This window comes from Antechinus flavipes, chromosome 2, assembly GCF_016432865.1.
Source record: "Antechinus flavipes isolate AdamAnt ecotype Samford, QLD, Australia chromosome 2, AdamAnt_v2, whole genome shotgun sequence".
In the NCBI taxonomy this organism is placed as follows: Eukaryota; Metazoa; Chordata; class Mammalia; order Dasyuromorphia; family Dasyuridae; genus Antechinus; species Antechinus flavipes.
This window is the reverse complement of record NC_067399.1, coordinates 328256633-328279011: the sequence shown is the minus strand read 5'-3', so window position 1 is coordinate 328279011 and position 22379 is coordinate 328256633. Positions and strand designations below refer to the sequence as shown.

General features: G+C 34.4%; 2 protein-coding genes across 3 annotated transcripts in view; one reads left to right on the top strand and one right to left on the bottom strand.

Annotated features, from left to right (window-relative positions):
• The window catches only part of KIAA0586 (KIAA0586 ortholog), a 143632-nt gene that overhangs the window by 121039 nt on the left and 214 nt on the right, over nt 1-22379 (bottom strand). The window lies entirely within an intron of this gene.
• Nucleotides 141-22358, top strand: TIMM9 (translocase of inner mitochondrial membrane 9). The gene is made up of 4 exons (XM_051977748.1): nt 141-298; nt 20430-20495; nt 20993-21088; nt 21937-22358. The coding sequence occupies exons 2-4, from the start codon at nt 20457-20459 to the stop codon at nt 22069-22071; spliced, it is 270 nt and encodes an 89-aa protein (XP_051833708.1). The 5' UTR covers nt 141-298; nt 20430-20456; the 3' UTR covers nt 22072-22358.

The following is a 22379-nucleotide window of genomic DNA, read 5'->3' as shown; positions in this document are numbered from 1 at the left end:
AAGGAGAAGAAGGGAGAAAAAGCAATAAAAACAAAATGCAAAAGCCGGCAGAGAAGCCAGGCTTTCTCGGCGGAACCCTCAGCTGGAATGTGACGAATCGGCGATTGCAGGAGGAAAAGGCTATTTGACAGACGCCAACCCCACGTGTTCTAGTCTCCTAAACCGCGGCGCCTGCCTGACGAAAGCTCGTAGCCTCCCGCGTGCTGCGGAGACCCAGACCGAGACTGAGACTCCGAACCCAGATCCCGAGCTCGGCTTCGCAGCCACGGAGCCTTGAGAGAAGCGCGTGATCCTGCAGGTGCAGTTTTATTCCTCTCCCTGTGACCCCGTCCTTCTTCCTCGATCGGTCCTGGGCCGGGGTCGCCCGGAACCTGGGAACCCTGGCGGGATTCCTAGGGTGCATGTGGGTTTGGGAGAAGGAGCCTAGCCCGCGGGGAGGGGCGGCCTTGCCCGGCTGGGCGTTGCGTGAGTTGGTGTCATCTGGGACCCATCCCGAAGCTCCACCAGACTGCGTTGTCTCGTTTCTGCTCTTATCCAAACCTTTTTTCAATGACCTTGGGGTCAGTTGAGGATTTTTTTGTACTTGGCTTGGATGCCCTCTGTTCCCCGCCCCGCCCTTTTGGACTTCATTTCTTCCAGGGTCCTGAAATGGGATGCCAGATCTTTGCCAATTCGGGGGGAGGGGGAGAGAAGGGCGAATGTACACCGGAGAGGTTAGGTGATTTGCCCAAGGTCACCTAGTTCAGTTGGGCGGAAGACTGAACTTTGAACCTCAGATTCCAAATCTGGTGTTGCCTGCGCCCTCCTTTGAATTTCAGATCCTTTCAGGCCACAAGTATTTATCAAGTACGCAAAGCGCATCTCATAAAGAAACGACTTAATACATACAAAAACAATGGGGAGCCATAATACTAACAACGAGGGGCCTTGGGAAAGGAGGGTAGCTTAAGGATTAAAAGGTGGAAAGCACACAGGCAGAAACCTGAATGTTCTTTATAAGAAATAGCAAAGGGGCCACTTTGTAGAAGTGGATGCCAAATATATTTTGTCCTACAAACAATAAAGAACTATGGATGTTTTTTGAGCCATGAAATGACTGGGCCCTTGCATCTTGTTAATAACTTTGGCAGCTATGTGTGGAAGATGTTTGAAAAAGAAATTAAAAGGAGGCTGTTGAAAGACCATTTAGGAGGCTTTTGCTGGTGAGATGATAAGCCTGCACTAAAATTTTGTAAATATACAGAAGGTGAGAAATGCAAGAGATGTTGAAATGTACAAAATGTACCCCCCCAAAAAAAAATAGTCTATTCTCATGGAAATAATCATGGAGGGCATTATATTAAAGGGGCTTAGGAAACAATTCCTGTAGAAGTGATTTTAACTGGAACTTGGAGAGAAGGCAGAGATAAAAAGAGAAGACATTCCAGGTATGAGGGTCAGCTAATGAAAATTAAATCGGGAGGTAGTGAGCTTAGTTAAAGACCAACTAGAAGATCAGTATCACTGGATCAAAGAATACTTCTTGGAGTCAAAAGTATAAGAAGATTGAGTTTGAGTGATTCCTAGGTATTGTGTCTGGTGAACGATAGAGAAGTGTTTTGGGGGAAAGGGGAGAGGAGAGGAGAAAATGAGATTTATTTGGGAGGTCTGGTGATGTCCCATAATAATAGCAATTATAGTGATTAGAGTTTTGCACAATTTGTCCTTATTTGATCTCATAACAACCTTGGGAGTGAAGTGCTACAGGTATTATTATTGTCACTTTAAAGATGAGAAAGCTGAACTTAAGGGATGTTGTGCCATATTCAAACAATAAATAACAGTGGCAGAATTCAGACTATGACTCTGGCTGCCTCTCTTCATTTATTGTTTTATCTACATAATTGAAAAGAGTACTCATATTGAGAAAGTTAGAGATCTGGCCTGATGTGATCTCAATCATTAAGCATTTGCCAGATCCTAAATGATTAATTTGTGATTCAAGTACTGATGGCATCTTACAAATGAAGAAATTGAGGTACAATGACTTTGTCATCATTAGAATCCAGGTCTCCCCACTATCATTCATTCAATGAATATTTATTAAACATTTAACTATATGCCAAGCCTGAAATATTCAGTAATTTTTTTTGTCCATTTTTTAATGGACAAAACATCTACTTGAGGAATCTGTTAATATTGAAATTTTGAATTAATAATTATTCATGTCAATAGTCACTATCTTTGTTGTATTATGTAGTTGTAGAAAGTATATGTAGATTTTTTGCTTCAGAAATCCCACTCCCTCTTGTGGGAAGATGAAGAAACAGGGCCAGAGAGATGAACTGACTTCCTCAAAATTGCACAGATGTTGTTAGAGGTAGGATTGATGAGATTGAGGACCAGCACCAAATGATGGGGCCAATTCACCTGTGAAGAATTTCAATGGCTTTCTCTTTGCCAAAAGGTATTTTTATTCATGAGAAGAAGTAAAACAAACTCCAAGAGTGGTAAATATGAAATAGATTTGGGAGAGCATAGAATTAACAAGAGGAAAAAAAAGGTTCTTCTGTAGATTTCACAATTAACTAGGAGGAAGGGAATAGCCATGAAGTAGGAGTATGCCATTAACTGGCAGGCTAAATCCATAGAGAAGTTTAACACCTAGAAGAGTCTGTAATTTATAACAAGGAGAAAGACATCAATGAGGTAGAAATGCCTTGGTGGGTTAGCCCACATGGGGTTCTGCATAGATGAATTAGATCATGGACAGATTTATGGAAAAATTTAACCTCAGGGGTTTGGCATTATAACTTGACTTTCTGATTGGATATTTCCACAGAAGTCAGTGAGACTTTAAGGTGATACTGATTCCTATCTGAGTGCCCTTTCCTGCTCTCCTCAGGGAGTAATCTTACCCATACATGAGACTTTGTCCTAATTATTCAGGATCTGGACCTAAGAGGAAGTTCATTGACTTGTTTCCTATTGTATGCCCCACAGGTGCATGTTAACCTTAAAAACAATTGTTTCAAAACAGCAGAGCTAATATTGTCAGCTTTCAAAAGTTAAAGTTAAAATCTTTCTTTTTTAAAGGTATTCCATTTCAAATCCAGCAGAAATAGTTGAATAAAAGGAATGTTAACTAATTTTGAAAGGAGCCTAAATTGTTCTTATAGCTGAATGTGAGTGACGGGCCTGCCATAATTGTGGATAAAAATTTGCCATTAGATGTGACATGGCAATAAAATCATCATAGGAAATGATTTAGACAAACTAGTAAAATATATTTATTAGCACGAGAAATCTAGAACATATCTGCAGATTTAATTTGCTATATTATTATTATTAATATTTGGAAGATAAAAGTATTCTTGGAAAACACAGTATTAAATGGAGAAGATTTAGAAGTGTCTTATTTCAAAACCACCTGAGGGCACTACGTGACTGTTTAGTTTCCTACAATTCAGATTGTTGGACTTTCCTTGTATTTTCTGCCATTTGGGAGGAGTTTCCTCCAAATGCAGTATTACAAACCTGAAATGCATTAAAGTTGTTAAAAGTATTAAATATAACCTTCATAACTATCTGATTACTATGTCAGAAAAATTCTAAACCAATTTTAAGAAAATGAAAATATAAACAGGTTTTGGATCTTGAGTTAGTTGATGATCAGATAAATTTTTCACATTAAAAAAAAATTAGCAAGGAAACCTGTTTTTGGTTTGTTTGGGGGGCAATTGAGAACTTGGAAGAGCTTATTTTGCCATTTGACCTACTGTACTACAGTGAACATACTGTATTTGTTCAGCAGTTCTAAAGACTGAAATTTCTTTCATTAAAAAAAAAAAATAGCAAGGGAACCTGTTCTTGGTTTGGGGTGCAATTGAGAACTTAGAAGAGCTTAGTTTGCCAGTTGACCTACTGTACTACAGTGAACATACTGTATTTGTTCAGCAGTTCTAAAGACTGAAAATCTAGTAGCCAAACCTTTGTACTTTAATCTGGTGCCCTTTTGTTAAAAGTTCCTTGATGCTTGTGTTATTGACCTGATTTCAGCTTAAAAAAAAATACACCAAAAAAGTGATTTGATGATTATTTCCAGAAAAGTAGTGTTTCCAGTTCTTAAGATTATATAAACTGGTTTTAGAGGGGGAAGCCAAATGTAATCCAAGTGTAAGCCTTTGTTAACAACATAGAACTGACTCATCTTATATTGTTAAATCCCCTAGAAGTTGGGAAATTGTATCACCTCATTTTCAATTCATGTTATTAGAGTATTTGAAGAATGCTTTGATTCTCTGTAGGTAGTAAAAGAGGATCATGATCTACATGGAGTGTTTTAGCAGTCATGAAGATGTTCCTGCCTGGCCTTGATTGTTCCTAGTTTTTTCCACTAAATGTAGAAATGCAAGAGGAATATACTTTTTTTTTTTCAATTTGCTTATAATTTGGGGTGACAGCAATTGTGTCTAGACTTTCAGAGAACTTGTCATAGGTACAAAACCAATGTTTATTTTTTTCATTGAAAAGATGAATTTCTGTGTCATGAGAAGTATATTATGGGAAGTACTTGTCAGTTTTCCAAATGCATTCTAACTATCTCTTACTATCCATCACTGGTCTTCATTGGCTTATTTGTCTTGGACAGAAAGACTTAGCTAACTTGATTCAATATCTATCTAGTTTCATGTGCTGGTATTTGCAAACATCAGAGGAAAATAGAATATACACTAATAAGAATTGTGTTTTCAATTTTAGTTGCATATGATCCTTACTGCTTCCTATCTTTTGTGAATTCACCTTATTTTTTTAATTTGGTCGTGTGATTGCTTTTTTATTTTTTTAAAAGTAATGATTTATTGGTTTTAGTCCTAATTTTCCCCAATTACATGTAAAATAATTTTTAAATTCATTTTAAATTTTGAATTCTAAATTCTACCCTCTTCCTTGAGATAATAAGCGATCTGATGTAGGTTATATATAAAACATATTTCCATATTATACATTTTGTGGAAGAAAACTCAAGCTAAAAAAGAAATAGTTTGCTTCAGACTGCTTTCAGACTTCATATTATACATTTTGTGGAAGAAAACTCAAGTTAAAAAAGAAATACTTTGCTTCAGACTGCTTTTCGGACTAGATCATTGTATTACTGCAAATAGCTGTCATTCACAGTTGTTCATCTCACAATTTTGCTGTCACTTTGTATAATATACTCTTTGTTCTGCTCACTTCATTCTGTATCAATTCATGTAAGTCTTTCTAAGTTTTTCTGGAATCATCCTACCCATCATTTTTTAATATCACAATAGTATTCTATCACAAATTACATAACACAACATGTTTGGCCCTTCCTCACTTGATAGGCATCCCCTCAATTTCCAGTTCTATATCACCTCAAAAAAAAAAAAAAAAAGACCTATTATACTTGTATGGAAATAGGTTCTTTTCCTCTTTTTCTTCTTTCTAAAAATCTCTGGATATAGACCTAGTAGTGATATTATTGGATCAAAGAATATAGACTTTTAGAGTCTTCTGGGCTTATAGACCTCAAAGACTATCCTAAAACCAACTTCATTTTTCAGTAGAAGAAATGAGGCTTAGGGAGATAAGGTGATTATTCAAGATCACACAGGTATGAAGTATGAGAAACAAGATTTGAGTCAATACTCTTTCTCCAATGACATGTCACCTCCCTTAATTTCTTCTTTCATACCTTATTTTAGTGTTACTTGCCCAGAGTATTGAGCCTTTCCTTTTCTAACTTATTAACATAAATTTTCCTTTGAGGACTGTTTTTCTTGTGCTTCATATATTATCATTAAAACAATTATATAATTTTCTAATTGCTTTTATATTTTCATAGTTTCTCTCACTAGAATGTAAGCTTCTAGAAGGCAATGATGGTTTGGTTGGGTTTTGTCTTCATCACTTAGCACAGAGCCTAGCAAGTACATAAAAGTTAGTTGAACATTAATACAATTATTTCTGTTATTTGATTTTTTAAAATCTCATTCAGAATATCATTACTTAACCTCTATTTAGATCTGTACCTTTTGCTTATATTTCCTTTTATTCCAGTGCTGTTTCTAATCGTATTATTATTATGCATTTATTATATTACATTATTATTAATCGCATTTGTTATTTTGTTATTTGTCTTTTTACATTTGTTTGGCTCCTTTATGTTTTGTTACATGATCAAATTTTATAATCAAACCTAAGAATGCTGAGAAGTAAATTAATACTTTAAAAATCTTATTCATTAGTAGTCCATAGTTGAATCAAATTTTTTCAAATATTCAACATCTTCAAAGATCTTGTTTATCTTTCTGTTTGAACTTAACCATTTCTGAGACAAAAATATTATACTCTATTTACTGATGTCTTCTTTAGTTCACCAAACTTTTCTTTTAAGAACTTAGTCTCTATACCATTTGGTGTGTATGTATATATGTCTGTGTCTACCTAAGTATTAAGGCACCTTTAAGCGTAATCCATTTTTCTGTCCCTTGACACAATCTTATTTTTATTGTTTCATCTCATTGAGAGAATGACAACCCCTCCCCCTTTTAAAAATGGCCTGAACAATAGAATTTCTTTTACTCTTTGTGTCTATACTTTTAATTCTTGTATGCAACAATTAATAATCATAACCAAGATTTATTTCCTGGATACTCTGTGCCAAGCCATTTATCAATAGTATCTCATTTGATTCCCACAATAATTGTGAGATAGGTGCTGTGATTTACAGTTGAGGAGACTGAAGCAAACAAATTCAGTGATTTGCTCAGTCATACTACCTGCAGGTGTCTGAGGTTAGACTTGAACTCAGGTCTTCCTCAATTTCAGACCTCCCCCTTCTCCTCATGGTCTCTTCAGAGTACCATCTCCTTGCCTATCTGAATTCCTAATTGTGATTCTTATATGCATAAAACCATCAGGGGATTTTAATAGTCATTCTACCATTCTGTAACTGATCTAAGATTATATATATAGACCTGGAAGGAACCTCAAAGGCCAACTAATCTAGTCTAATTACTTCATTGTAAATGAGGAAATTGGAGATAAGGCAAGTGACTTGCCTGAAGTTACACAGGCTGTAAACTTCACCATCAAGATTTGAACTCAAGTCCTCTGACGCCAGATTCCATGTTCTTTACCATGCTGATTCTGCTCTAGTAGAGAATTTAATTTGTTCTTTCACATTTGTCTTTTATCCATTAAAATGTGTGTGCTGCTGTGGGGTGTTTGTGTGTGTGTGTGTGTGTGTGTGTGTGTGTGGTTTTTTTTTTTTTTTTTTTTTTTGGGGGGGGGGGTTGGTTTTGTTTTGTAACATTAAATTGTATTTTCCCTTTCTAAGAAGTTTTACTTTCCGTCTGTTTTCTTCTCAAGAGCACTGAAGAATAAAAAGGAAGTATTAGGAAGTGGTTGATCCTGATCTTTGTCTTTTTTTCTTAGTCATCCTTTTAGATGCCATGTCAGGCTTTTGAATCAGTGGTGTCTTATTCAACCTGATCTGAACCTTATATTTCTGGGATCTTAACTATTTCCTTCTTTTTCATGAGAGTTAATACCAAGACTATCTTTTGTAGAATCCCATCTCCTGAAATGTTCAAACCAAACCCTAACCAAGTTCATTGCAAGACCTCCCTCCTCGTTGGGGTAATTTTGTGATGCTGCTAGAGTTTTCCCTTTATTTTGGCTAGGACCAACTCTCCTTTTATGATCTCTTTTCTTAAGTAACATCCACACTTTTTCACCACCCCAAAGTTAAATTTTCTGGTGGAAGGAATTGAAAGCTGCTTCCATTTCAAGTGCTGGGCACTCTTGTCCTATGCTCTTTTTTTTCTATGCAAAATATAATCTCACCACTTATATTAATTTAATAATGAAGAAATTATATTTTCCCTAAACTTCTCATTTCTACCTACTCTCTTCTGAATACCTTTTGCTCTTTAGATTTTTTTTTAATTATTATTTTTAAATAATCCATTGATTCTTTGTCAATTGGTCATTGTTTGGATTCTGATGGCTCAGAGTTTCTGTTTTGGCCAAAAAACTTGAGGGCCTTCCCCTTCTAGTTTGTTAATATTTATTTATTTTTAGTAATAAGGCTGGGCCATCTTGTGTCTCTTTTCTTACCTAGTCCTAACTCACTGAATGTCATTGGTAAGAGGACCAATTGCTCTTGAAGAGGCAAGAGCAAAGGGCAAAAAGCCTTCTCAATGTGAACAAATGTTTTTTTCTTTCTAAAGCAATTAAAAAAAAAAAATTCCCCATTCCTACAATATGGCCATGCCTAATCCTAAAAACAGAAACAAAGATTTTATTTTATGACTTTTTATTACTATCTGAAAGTATTTTACTAAAGAATTTGGTAAGTTTCCATATTGAATATGTGGATTGTCTCAGGGTTCCTTTGTTAGAATGATTTAAAATCTCCCTTTTGTGAAACATGCAATTATTTTAATATGTGAATAAAGAAGAATGGATAACTATCCCCCCCTCCCCCAAAAAAGAGGCAAAATTAGCGAGGAAGTAAAAGTTAGTACACTAAATTTTGCCAGACTCTCCCAAAATTACATAAAACTCCCCCAGAAATTGTCAAGCAAAATAGCCAACCTTTGCTCTTAATTATCTCATTAGAGGGGCTAAGCCTGGAATCAAGAAGACCCAAATTCAAATTCAGCTTCACAGTCTTAATTGCTATGTAGTTCTAGGCTAATCAGGTCACTTCTGTTTTCCTTAAGTTTCCTCAAACAAAAATGTTAATAATAATAGCACTCATCTGGCAGAATTGTCTTAAGGATCCAATTTTGTTTTCTTCAGAGAGTTTTGGAAATTTTGTTGTACTAACTTCTTTGTCAGTAATTTTGCCTTTTTTGTTGTTAAAAAGTAGTTGTCCAATGAAATAGCTTTCTCCTTTGAACATTCATTTTCCCTTCTTAGCTTTTTTTCTGTATATTGTTTTGTTGATTTTTAAAAATGATTATCTTATAAATACGCTTCTACTGTTGGATCCTTCTTTAATCCTTGATATCACACTTTTTTGTTCTCTAAAATCACTGGGTTGAACATATTCTGGGAGGTTAACATCTTAGGATACTTCTTCAGGTGAAAATCCAGATGCCAATGTGTAATTAAGCCAACTTTTTAGGAAACACTGAAATAATGTAGTTATTAGTGTCAGCACTATTACGCATTTACTCTTAGGTATTAGTCCTTAAGATGTTGGAGGTAGGGGACATCATCTAGGATAGAAATATGCACTCCTTGAACTAGATTAAACTGTATTTGGGAAACATTTGACAATAGTAAAAATACAATAAACAATGTTAATAAGTGGTTTTCCAAGTCATTATGCAGCCCACAGGCATCCCTTTGTACTCTTCAGTCACCCCATTTCTATTTGAATTTGATGCCACTTTTCTAAACTGGGGGGGGAGCAATGAGGATTTTTGATGGCTTCCTACAGTTTTATACCCTAGCTCCTAACTCCTCCATAGCTGGCCCTTTGAATTGGAATTGGTCTGTTTCAGTGGCCTTACTCCATTCTAGAAGGATCTAAAAGTAATTGCAGCCATGAGAGAAGCAGGGTATTGGCTGACTGTAGCAGAAGGGAAAGGCCTGGAGTGGATTTCCAGGATAAGTTGGCTAGTAGGTTGGTCAATATTTCTCTAAAAATTATCTTAAGATAATTTTATGTGTTATTGTTAGAGAGTGCTATTCCTTAGGTTTACCTGTTATTTGTCTGTGATCTATTATAACACAATAGACTCTGGAGCTATTCTTCTACCCATCACCACCACTACCTGAACAGGTCAGATCCCAAAAGGTCTGATAAACATTTCCTTCTCAGGATTGGGGTTGGGAGGAGTAAGTTGATATCAATAAGCTAAATTTTGCTTTTAGAAAAAGATGTTTACTAAGAGTATAATAAGAATTGGTACAGAAACATCTCTCCTGCTCTGCCTCCTTCTCCCCAACCCTCTGAAGTATGTGACACTCTCTTCTACAATAGTCCAGAGGAAAGTCTTGCTTAAGAATACACATGTGACAAAGGGGTAAACTCCTAGTTCCTGCTTGCCCCTAGGATTTTTCTCCCTTTATTGAGATACTCATGAAATCTTCCCTTAGGTATGGTGTAGCTTTCTGCCGGGCTCATTGTAGTTTTGAAGCCAAGGTTCCTTAATGTGTGTACTTTGTCTTTGGCTCTTAATGTAGTCACTGCCTCTAGCTGCCCAGAAATGGTGCTAATATACAAGATCAACCTGGGAATGGGGGAACAAAAGTGTACACTGTCATGTAGTGTAGTTTTATACTTGATTCTTTGTAGGGTCATGAAACTCATTCTTTATGTCTGTCTCCCAGCACAGTTACTGCCACCAATCATTGCTGTTTGGTAGGTTGTCAGTAAGAAGTCCAATCTTCCAACAACCCTGCTAAGAGTGTTAAATGAATGAGCATTTATTAAGCACTTACTAGGAATCAAGCACAGTACTAAGCACTAGTGATATAAATAGAAGAGAGTTCTTGTTGTAGATAATGATCCAATTTGGGGAAACAGCATGCAAAAGAAAGTTGAACTGCAATTTAGAAAAACTCAGAAGTTCTAAAAGTACATCAAAGGATAGGTGGGAAGACCCTTAGATCCTTATAGTGGTAGGAGGAGGAAGAGAAAGAGGTACTTGGTTAAGTCAAGAGACCCTTAGAATTAGCAGCAAAGAAGATTTATTCTTTTTAAGTTTAGCAGACTTTCCTTTTCCTAAAGAAGAGTTGGCAACTATGTTATTTCAAATCTTATGAATCAGGTAGACTTAATGGTTCTGAGTGTTCAGAATAAGAATTGTGTCACATTAGGATTTATGTGAAACTGACAGAGACAGATTTAAATGGTAACTGGCTTTCTTTACTAATAAATATTAGACCAGTTCCTACAGTTGACAATATGCATTTCTTAGTGGCATTAATATCAAAGGAATTTAAAATATCAACATAAAGAAAAACCTAGAAAGTACACAAAAAAGATGAGAGGAAAATAGAGAACCATAAAGAAATAGCTCAAAATGAAGGGGGCAAAAGGATGAGAAAGTGGTCTAGAGGTTATTTTAAAGGGAAAACAAAGTACTCTCTTAAGCCAAATTCACCATCTTCAAAGACTGGTTTTTCTAGCATTTTTTGTTCCTTGTCTAGCTAACTTTCAATCTTTTTTGCCTCAGCTTTTGAATAAAAGGAGCATACTTCCACTCAACATCTATAACCTTTAAACAGCAAATCAAAGAAATAATAATTTCATCCAAGAGAATGACCTGCCAAGAAAAACCCAGGAACTATATGAACACAGTCGCAAAACACTTCTCACACAAATAAAATCTGTTTTAAACAATTGGAAAAATATTGATTGTTCATGGATAAGTACCAAGCTCGTATAATAAAAATGACACTTTTACCTAAACTGGTATACTAGTTGATAAATGGTCAAAATATGAGCAGACAGTTTTCAGATAAAGTCGTTTACAGCCATGTGAAAAATGCTCTAAATCCCAATTGATTAGAGAAATACAAATTAAGGCAACTCTAAAGTAGAACTTCACACCTATCAGATTGGCTAAAATGACAGGAAAAGATAAATGCTGGAGGAAGATGGGGGAAAACTGGAACAGTAATTAATGCATTGTTGGTGAAGTTATGAAATGATCCAGCCATTCTGGAGCACAATTTGGAACCATGCCCAGGGCTATCAAACTGCTTTGCTCTTTGATCTAGAGGTTTTACTACTGGGGTCTTTGTCCCCAAAAGGTCATAAAACAGAGGAAAGGACCCACATATGCAACAATATTTGTAGCAGCTTTTTGTAGTGGGAAGGAATTTGAAATGGAGTGGATGCCTAGCAATTGCTAGGTACTTATGAATGTAATGGAAGGTTATTGTTCTATAAGAAATGTAGCTGATTTCAGAAAAGTCTGAAAAGACCTACATGAACTGATAAATAAAGTGAGCAGAACCAGGAGGACATTATAAACAATAACAGCAAGATTGTATGATGATCAACTATGATACTTAGCTCTTTTCAGCAATGAGGCAATCCAAGATAATTCCAATAGATTTGGGATGGTAAATATCCACATCCAAAGAGAGAAATATGGAGACTCAATATGGATTAAAATTTAGTATTTTTACCTTTTTTTGTTTGCTTTTTCTTTTTCATGATTTTTTCCCCTTTTCTGATTTTTCTTGCACAACACGACAAATATGGAAATTATGTTTAAAAGGATTATTCATGTATATAACCCACATCAGATTTTTTTTCTGTCTTGGGGAGGTTAGGGAAGGAGGGAGGAAAAAATTGAGAACACAAAATCCTACACGTTGAAAACTCATGTGTTTGGAAAAGTAAAATGTAATTGGAAGGGGGGACCATCTGTGACTCAATTCATATCCATCTTATTTCAGATTATTTTCTAGCCATTGCCCTTTAAGTTCTCCATTCATTCATATCTTTGATAACAAATTGATTGTCTCTGTACACATTGAGTTTAGTCCAAGTTTTGAGCCTTTGCTTGCCCAATACTTTTGACAATTGTTTCTAACATTGCTGTTTAATATGTCTATAGTACAGAATATATACCTCTTATGTTTAGGACATGGCTTGATCTATAGTAGGTAATTTACAACCTTGTTCCTCTTCCTAACATTTTTCTGTCAGATTATAGTCTGTCAGATATACTGAGTCTGATTCCTGATGATCTGATGGCCCCACTTCACAGAGTCATGTCTGTAAGTCACTCTCAGTAATCCCTGAAATACTGTCGCTTCTTGTTTTTCAGTCACATCTGATTTTACATGACTTCATTTAGATTTTCCTTAGCAGAGATAATGACTGGTTTTCCATTTCCTTCCCCAGTTCATTTTACAAATGAGGAAACTGAAACAAACAGGTTAAGTAATTTGTTCAAGGTCACAGGGCTACTAAGTGTTTGAGGCTAAATTTGAATTGACAAAGCAGAATTTTCCTAACTATAGCTCCTGCGCTGTATCCATTGTGTCACTTAGTGCCTGAAGTCTTGCTTAGTGTGTCCCAAACTCTTTTCCAATCCCCCCCCAACATGGGTAAGAGAAAAATTATTTTCTTCAAGGAAATGTGGCCAACCCTCAGATAATCACAGAGTCATCCTTTAGTCAAGGTGATAAAGCTATAGGCGCTATCCTCCTCTTCCTTTCCCTTTCCTTTCTAAACAGTTCCACTCTTAGGATTAGCTGGAACTGCTCTCTACTGATTCTTCACATAATCCCATGTTAATAGTTCAAGTGGAGGTATGAGAGGATCTCTGAAAAAATTAAGAGAATATTGTGCTATACTTACCCCCAAATTTTTCTGGAATATATTTAGATCTCTTTAAGAACCAAAAAAGAAAAAACAAATACCATTGCAATATTATCAATTACTGAAAAGTCATTTGGCATAATATGAAAATCCTCTGTCTTCCCCCACTTGGGAGGAAACATTTAAAATATAGGCTGATCTCTTAGAAGAGGATCAGGTGTGAATTATACTTTTTTACATTTCATGTATGGCAAAAGAAGTATTCCTAAAAGAACAGTGGGGCTTCAGAATGAGGAGGGAAGGAAGAAGGATAATTTAAGAATAGGCTGTGTAGTGACAGGAAAATTTTGACTTGTGTAGGAATTTGAAGTAGACTCTGTTATATTCTTGGGTAATTTTTTTTAAAATCTAAACTCTTCCTGAATTAGAAGCTAGATGACCTGAGAAGGAAATAACTTCTTGTCCTTTAAGGAATGATGAGAGATTGCTGGGCATTGTTTTGTCTTAGATTAAACTATAGTCAAGGGGAAGAAGGATAGAATATTAGTACCAAATGACTCTCTGCTCACAACTATAGAAAAGTTTGTTGTATTCCCAGGACATGTATGGAAGACATATTAGAAGATATTTGTGAAAACTTGTCAAAACAAATGGCTGCTAAAAAACTGAAGACCATGACATGTGTTACTTTTATTTCTGCTGCTTATTAAAGGCAATGGATGCAGAAGAAGAAGAAGAAAACTCATTTGGAAAGTGCATTTTTAAAAGACATCGAGAATAAGATTTTTAGACCATAGCTTTAGAAAAGCATTTATTTTACAATGCCTGCTATATATATGCCAGGCACTTTGTTAAATGCTTGACAAATATATTTTCATTTGATCCTCAAAACAGCCAAATGTTTGAGGAAATTGAGGTGGCTTAAGGTTATCTGATTCACCCAGGTCTGAGGCCAAATTCGAACTATGGTCTTTTTTCCTGACTGAACTCAGTGCTCTATTCACTGTGATATCTAACTTACCTTGGTGTTTTGCAGATATCTTGAAAATCTGATCAAACAAAAGGGAATAAATGGGGAAGACAAAACTAGCTGTATATATAGCCCAAACCAAATATCATAGGGATTACAATTAAAAGAAAAACAATGTGCTGTATCATCTTGTAACAGTGGTTAATGATGGTACTGAGGCAGCTACTTGTTTACTTCTGAGAAAGAGATCTGCATTCACAGACATAACAGAACCTAAGGATAAAAATCCAAGGAAAAAGCAGTGAAACCTTAACAGAACCTAAGAATAAAAAAATCCAAGAAAAAAATAATGAAACACAAATGACTATGGAGAAATGCCCAAATATATAAAAGCAGGATGAATTAGCAGTTCTAATACAAAGAGATAAAATTATCCTGATAATTGTTACTGAAACTTGGTGGAATCATATCCACAACTTAAATACGGCTTAAGAAAGATATGTCTTATTAAAAAGAAAGAGGATAAGAAAGGGAGATGATATTATCCAGAGAAAGAATTATGTAGAGTCTGAGTGCAGATTGAAGCTTACTATTTTTTCATTTTTTTGGTGGTTTTTTCTTCTTTGTATTTTTTTTTTACTTTTGTTCTAATGCTTCTTTCACAACATAAATGATATGGAAATATGTTTAATATAATTGTACATGTATAATCTCTATTAGATTGCTGTCTTGAGGAGGGAGGAAGGGGAAAAAATTTTGGAACTCAAATCTTATATTTTTTCCCTTTTCCATTTTCATTTTTTCTTTTCTTTTTTATGTTGTTATAACTTTTTATTTACAAGATATATGCATGGGTAATTTTTTAGCATTGATAATCGCAAAACCTTTTGTTCTAATTTTTCCCCTCCTTTTCCTACCCTCCCCCTCCCCCAGATGGCAGGTTGACCAATACATGTTAAATATGTTAAGTATATGTTAAATACAATATATGTATATATGTCCATACAGTTATTTTGCTGTACAAAAAGAATCGGACTTTGAAATAGTGTACAATTAACCTGTGAAGGAAATCAAAAATTCAGGCGGACAAAAATAGAGGGATAGGGAATTCAATGTAATAGTTCATACTCATCTCCCAGAGTTCTTTCACTGGGTGTAGCTGGTTCAATTCATTACTGCTCTACTGGAAATGATTTGGTTCATCTCATTGTTGAAGAGGGCCACATCCATCAGAATTGATCATTATATAATATTGTTGTTGAAGTATATAATGATTTCCTGGTCCTGCTCATTTCATTCAGCATCAGGAACTCAATCTTATAAAAGTGATATTAAGCATCTAGACATGTAATTGGAAAAAATGAAATACTACTAAATAGGGACAGGGAAGAAAAGAGGGTAAGGGGATTAGAGAATTGGATAGAAGCATGTTATATGAAGATATTTTAAAGGAAGAAATCAAGGTAATACAGTGGTAGGTCATGTTAGAGAACATATAGGTGAAGATCAGTGGAAGAAATAAAACAGGGTGGTTTTTGTTTGTTTATTAGTCAATGTATTCCATAGGCCACCTAGACAGAAAAAGAAAATGGATAAGGATTTAAATAAATAGATTTCAAACTTGTCATAGCCATAGGACTTCAACTATCTTGACATCTGCTAGAATTGTCTCTTGTCAGACAAAAACAAGGCCACTTTGATTTGCCTTGGTGTGATCACTTCATTTTCAAAAGGAGAGAAATAAACGAGGGAATGAGAAGAAATTGGTTGCTAGGGTTTGAAATCTTAATAAACTTAGGGTTAGGGGAGCATGATTAATAATTTCTTAAGAGTTAGTGAGCTAAGGGAAGAGCCAGGCATGGCTTATATGAATCCTAAATTTGGGAAGAACATGTGTTGTAGGATTCAGTTAGAAAATAGATGGGATTATACAAATTGGAATTAAGCAAGGGTTATTAAACTTAAATAAAATTTTGATACCACAAAGGCAGACACTTCTGATGAAGAACATGGATAAAAGTCTAGAGTAAGTGATGTGAGTGGACAGAGAACTCTGATCAACCTAAACTTTTAAAAGATCCACACAGAACATGGAATCAAGAGCCAGTAACAAAGAATAAAAGGTACACCTAGCATGAGTTCTGTAAGGAGTGTCAGAAGTGCTCAGGCTGATGAAAGATGAAAAGAACCAGAAACCCTGAACAGTAACTGTCTAAAATAGTATTATCACCTTAAGGAATGTAGTATATTTCACTGTCCCCCTTTTCCTTTTTTTTTTTCTTTTGGAATTGGGGAGGCAGATTTATTTGTGTGAGAGGACAAAAAAAGAAAAATTTAAGAACAGGGCAGGTGGATGTCTTGATAAGCCATGTGAGGAAGGAACAGAAGGAAATTTTTTTTAAAAGATAGGCCAGAAGAAGGTAGGACAGTAATTGGTCACATAGACTAGGACAAAACTGCTTAGTTCTTATTTTGCTTCCATTTTTTTTCTCCCTAGGAGAATGGTCTTTGTGCTAGAAAGGACAAGGGGAAAATAATTAAAAATTAATAACAGGTATCGCACATACATGTATGTAGCACTTTGAGGTTCACAAAGTGCTTTGCAAGTATTATATGATCCCCAAAATAGCCCTGTAAGGTAGGTGCTATTATCCTCATTTTGCAGATGAGGAAATATGAAGTAGAGATTAAGTGGCTTGCCCAAGGTAAATTGTAATGCTACAGACTGCATTTGAGCCCATGTTTTACCTGAGTTTAAATCCATTTGCTTCTATGGCAGGCTTCATACTCAGTATAAATAAGATATTACTATCCACTACTATAAAGGAATAGAGAGTATGAAATATGTTATTCCAGAATATCATAGAATATAGAAAAATTAGTTATCACCCCTAAAGGGGAAAATAAAATAGAAGATTTTCAAGTATTCTTAATGAAAAGACTAGAAACTTTGAGATTTAAGTACAGGAATCCGAGAAACCTTTAAAGGTAAGCACATATGGAAAAATCATAAGGAACTAAACAAGGAATTGCTTTCCATTCTATTGAGTGGAAAGGGAGAGAGGAAAAATAGCTTTTGAATGATTCAAAAATAAACTTTAAAAAGAAAAGGAATCAGTACTGGATTTGGGCAGATAAATACTATGAAATAATTTAAAAAGAACAGATTGCACCAGACTAAAGGTAGTTTCTTTTTTGAAAGGGTTGATGAGTTGATAGATAATGGAATGTTGCTAGATTTTTAGCAAAGCACTTGATAAATATATCATGTTATTCTGCTGGACAAGATAGCAATATATGTTGAATACACAGTTGGATGTTATACATTTAAGTTGGTTGGATGGCCAGGCTCAATATAATATGGAAAATTGTTTTATACAATTGTATATCAAATTGCTCATTGTCTTTATGAGAAGAGGGAAGGAGAGAGAAAATTTGAAATTCAAAATCTCAGAAAGTGAATGTTTAAAATTGGCTTTACATGTAATTGGAAAAAGTAAAATACCATTAAAAATTAAAAAAAAAAAAAACTAAACCAAGGAATAGTCATTAATAATTCAATACAATTTGAAATGAAATCTCCTCTGGAGTACTCCATTGGTCCTAATGCCATGTAACATCTTTATCAATTACAAGATAAAGGCAGAGGTAGCATGTTTATATAATTTGAAAAATAACATAAATCTGAGGATAGCTAACACATTATAGTGGGTTAACAACTTCAGAATCAAAAAAAAAATATATCAAACTGAAGCATTAAGCTAAATCTAGTAAAAAGATCATATATAATAAAAATTGTTCTGAGTTATTAGAACCAAAAGAAGGAAGAAGGACATAACACTTTGTTTCTCACATTGGGAAGCATAAGTAAAGTACATAGATGTGGAGGGAAAACTTATGAGTGGGCATCGATTGAACCTTATTCTTTTTTGAAATGGACAAAAGAGGTTTGAACACACACCATAATGTAGAAAAACATCAAATGCCATGGGGATAGAATTATACTACTAATGGAATAGTCCGATCAAAACAAATTTCCTGATTTCTGGATAGGATATTAAAAGGAAAGGAAATTAAATAAAAATTTAAGGGAAAGCTATACAAATGTTTCTTTTAACAATTGGGGAATTAATAGAAAAATTATTAGATACATATGAAAGAATACTATGCTATAAGAAATAATTTCAGAAAATTCTAGGAAATATAAATTGATGCAGAATAAAGGAGAAACTAAAGAAACAATTTATATAAGGATAGCAACATTGTAAAGAAAAACAACTTGAAAGAACTCAGATTAATGCAATGAAGTAGCCATGTCTCTGGACCCATAGGTAATATTACCTATCTCCTGACAAGTGTTAAGATGGGTGCAGTTGTACATTTTCAGACATGGGCACTGTGTGGATTCTTTTTTTTTTTTTTTTTAACCAAACTTTGTTATAGGGTGTTTCTTTTTTTTTGTTTTTGTTTTAATTGGGGTGGGAGGTTAGGAAAAAGGAGGAGTTAGCAATAGTAAGGTCCCCCCAAAAAAATCTGTTTTAAGTGAAGACAAAAAAAAAGAACATTTTTTTTAAAGTAATGAATAAAGTTATTATTTACTTTTTTGAAAGCAAACAATATGAATTGGAGATTTACCATGTCATTTTTGGCAGGGAAAATCTTGATACTTAAGTTCAAAGCAAAATCCCACTAGCCCAAAAAAGAAATTACCACTACAAAAAGAGAGGGGTAATTTGGCAGTGTTCTAGAAGATGGATTGAATTGGAGAGGGGAAGAGACAATAGGCAATCATTTGTGAGGTATTGAGAGTCTGAAATTGAGTGTGTTTATAGTGGAAAGGGGGTGACAAATACTGATTTTGAGGAAGTGAGATTGGTTCAGAATTGGTCTTCAAGCATTGGCTATATGAGCACTGACTTAAGTTAATTTTTTTTTTTTTTTGCATGTAAAGTTTGAAAATAGTTCATTAAGCATTTAATAAGTGCATTTGAATGTGCTGGACTGTATGCTAGACTACAAACAATTGTCCCAAATCTCCACAATGTAGGTGATAGCCTCTGAAGTGCCTTTAAGCTATAAAATTCTTGGATTCTGTGAAACGACAGCGTTTTGTATCCTTATTTAAGGAGTCATGAAGAAGCACAAGAGGAGGAGGTGGATAAATGGGGAGAGGAAAAGAAAATTGATTAAACTTAGGATGGGCAGGGAAAGAGTAGATCTTGGGGAAAGTTCTGAAGTATCCAGGTTAGTGTTCTGGGTAGCTCTTCATTATTTAAAAAAAAAAAAAAAACTATTTAAAATAATGTCCTGTTTCTGATTCCTTAATTGTGTGTCTTTAGGCCACTTTACTTCCCTGGGCCTCAATTTCCCATTTGTAAAATGAAATATTTGGACTAGTTGGCTTCTTGAGAGCCTTCCCTCCTACTTCTATCTCAACTTTATGATTCTTTGAAATGTTATCAACTTAGAACAGGCATAACTTTGTGGTTAAGAGAAGATTCAAATACTCAAAAGAGGTATTTTAATCCTGTTTTTCAATTTTCTCCTTCCTTTGTCTTTACAAATTATAGAGTTTAATTGAATTCATTTTTCTCTGAATAGAAATTGTATGCATAAATTAGTTTCTGCAGTTATCTTTTATTGGAGATAATCTTTAAAGGGAATACTTGGATTTTCAAGTTTAGAGTTCTCAGCAGAAGTGTGAATATCGAATTATAGTTGTTTTTGTTTTAATCATGCTTTTGAGTTTTTTTAGAGTTTAAAGCAAGCTTTTCCAAGATGTAGCCTAGATGTTCCAGAACTAACAATGGAGTAGTCACATTGGTTCCATTAATTCCAGAGATAACTTTAAAAGTTATCAGAGATCTTAAAGCTTTCATAAATAGTGCATTTAATATTTTGTTACGAATGATTCCATAAATTAACACAGAAAAATGAAAGGAATGAACTACTTTAGCTAGTAAATTAGGAATATACAGGACAGCTACTTGTTTTGTCTTGGACCAACAAAAAATATGAGTCTCTTGTCTTAAGAAGCTTAAGTTCCGACAGAACTCAGGAAAGAAAACATAAGAATATATAGAGACAATGAGGTTTTTTTCCCTTCAGTTTAATTTTTTTCTTTTTTTTTTTTTTGTATTTTTAACACAGGTGACAGATCCACATATCAAAAACAATATGGCTGCACAAATATCAGAAACTGATCAAATTAAACAGGTGAGATTTAAGGAAAAAAAAAACTTAGTTTTATAATAAAATTAAAACGGTATCACAAGATGCATACTTGGCCATAAGTTTCTTCAATCAGTTGTTCAGAATAATCAAGTGATAAGAATGTGAGAGAAATGTTTCTCTCCTCCCCTCCCCACTCCCCTTTGGCAAACACACAAGAAAAAGATAAATTCGAACTTCAATTTGCAATTAAAACTGTGGCCTTATTTCTGTTCATTTGTAAAAGATACGACCAATTGAATAGAAAATTTGTATTTTTTACTTTTGTTTTTATTTGTACATTTTGCAAAATTGATGGATTTTTTTAAAAAATGTTTTTCATTTTATATAATTCTGTGCCTAATTATTAGAACTCTGTACACCACTCACTCTAGATTCTTGGCACATTTAGTTGAAAAATGACGTCTAGGACCAGTAATCTAAAATAGGACAACAGAAAGAAAAAAAAAAGAAAATTGACTGAACTTTGAATTTGTTCACAGTTTAAAGAATTTCTTGGAACTTACAATAAACTCACAGAAACCTGTTTTCTGGATTGTGTTAAAGACTTCACAACAAGAGAGGTCAAACCTGAAGAGGTATGTAACTTTTTCCACTGACATATGCCCTCATTTTCTTCAAAGAAACAAAATACAAAAGCCCCTTACTACATAGTGTATTCTATTGATGATGTTTCTGTAATTTGTAAGGTTAAGTTTTGAATGTTGGCCTTTTGTGTGCCATTGCTCTAAGAATTTTGAGTAGTCTTCACATTTGAGTTGATTTTATTTCCATGTTAACAAGTCATTCACATAATCGAGGCAAACTTGTCAGAAAAGATGTTTGTTCTATCAGTTCTTAGGGTCTCTGTTCACCAAAGTACTATTAACTACAACAAAGAAACTTGGCATATTCCCTCCAATTGATCTAGAATACTCATGTTGCTTTTGGAAATAGCCCAGCTTGAATTTAGTGTAACATGTTACAGAATTAGACTATGGAACCCCATCTTTTTTTTTTCTTTTTATTTTCCAAATTAAATTTCACTTAAGCACAAAATGTTATAAGCTTCTTTCCATTACAAGCTTTTGCTTAGCATTTTTTAGGAAAGTTGTGTTCACTGTTTTTTGAGGGGCTTTTTTTTTTTCTGTCACAGCTATAAATGAATTATATTTGAGTTGTTAGAATCAATTATTTTTTTCACAAAAAAGAAATGTTGGATTATTTTTGCTATTGTCCCTATCTTTTTTAAAAATCCTAAATGAGTTAGAGAAATGTACCAATAAAAGTAGCACAAAAGAATTTGCACCCCATTTGCTAACCATTTGTTAATTTTTTTTCAATATAATGCAAAGTCTTAGTAAAACCATCTGTGTTTTTGGAATACATCAATTTTAAAATAAAATTTATCGTCATTTCTCTTAATGCCTTCGTCCCTTTTTTCTAGTCTACCTGCTCAGAACACTGCCTACAAAAATATTTAAAAATGACACAAAGAATATCCTTGAGATTTCAAGAGTATCATATTCAACAGAATGAAGCTTTGGCTGCCAAAGCAGGACTCCTTGGCCAACCACGATAGAAAAGTGTTAATGGATGGACCTTTCCTTAAAGCATTGCCAACAGTTGTTTCATTGGAAATGGGAGTTCTTTTGATCTTAAACTGTTGTGGATATTTTCACCAGCTGATTGTGAGCATTTTGCAAGTGGAAACCACTGGAGAAACAAATGTGCTTCTTACCTGGAATCAGCAAAGTACAGGATCTTGTCTTATTGTGCAGTGAAAATATTAAGATGCAGTCTGTGTTGGGGCCTTAGAATTCAACAGCCTGGCCACTTGATTAGAAAAATAAACCATTGTTTCTTCAATTGTGACTGTTACTTTTAAAG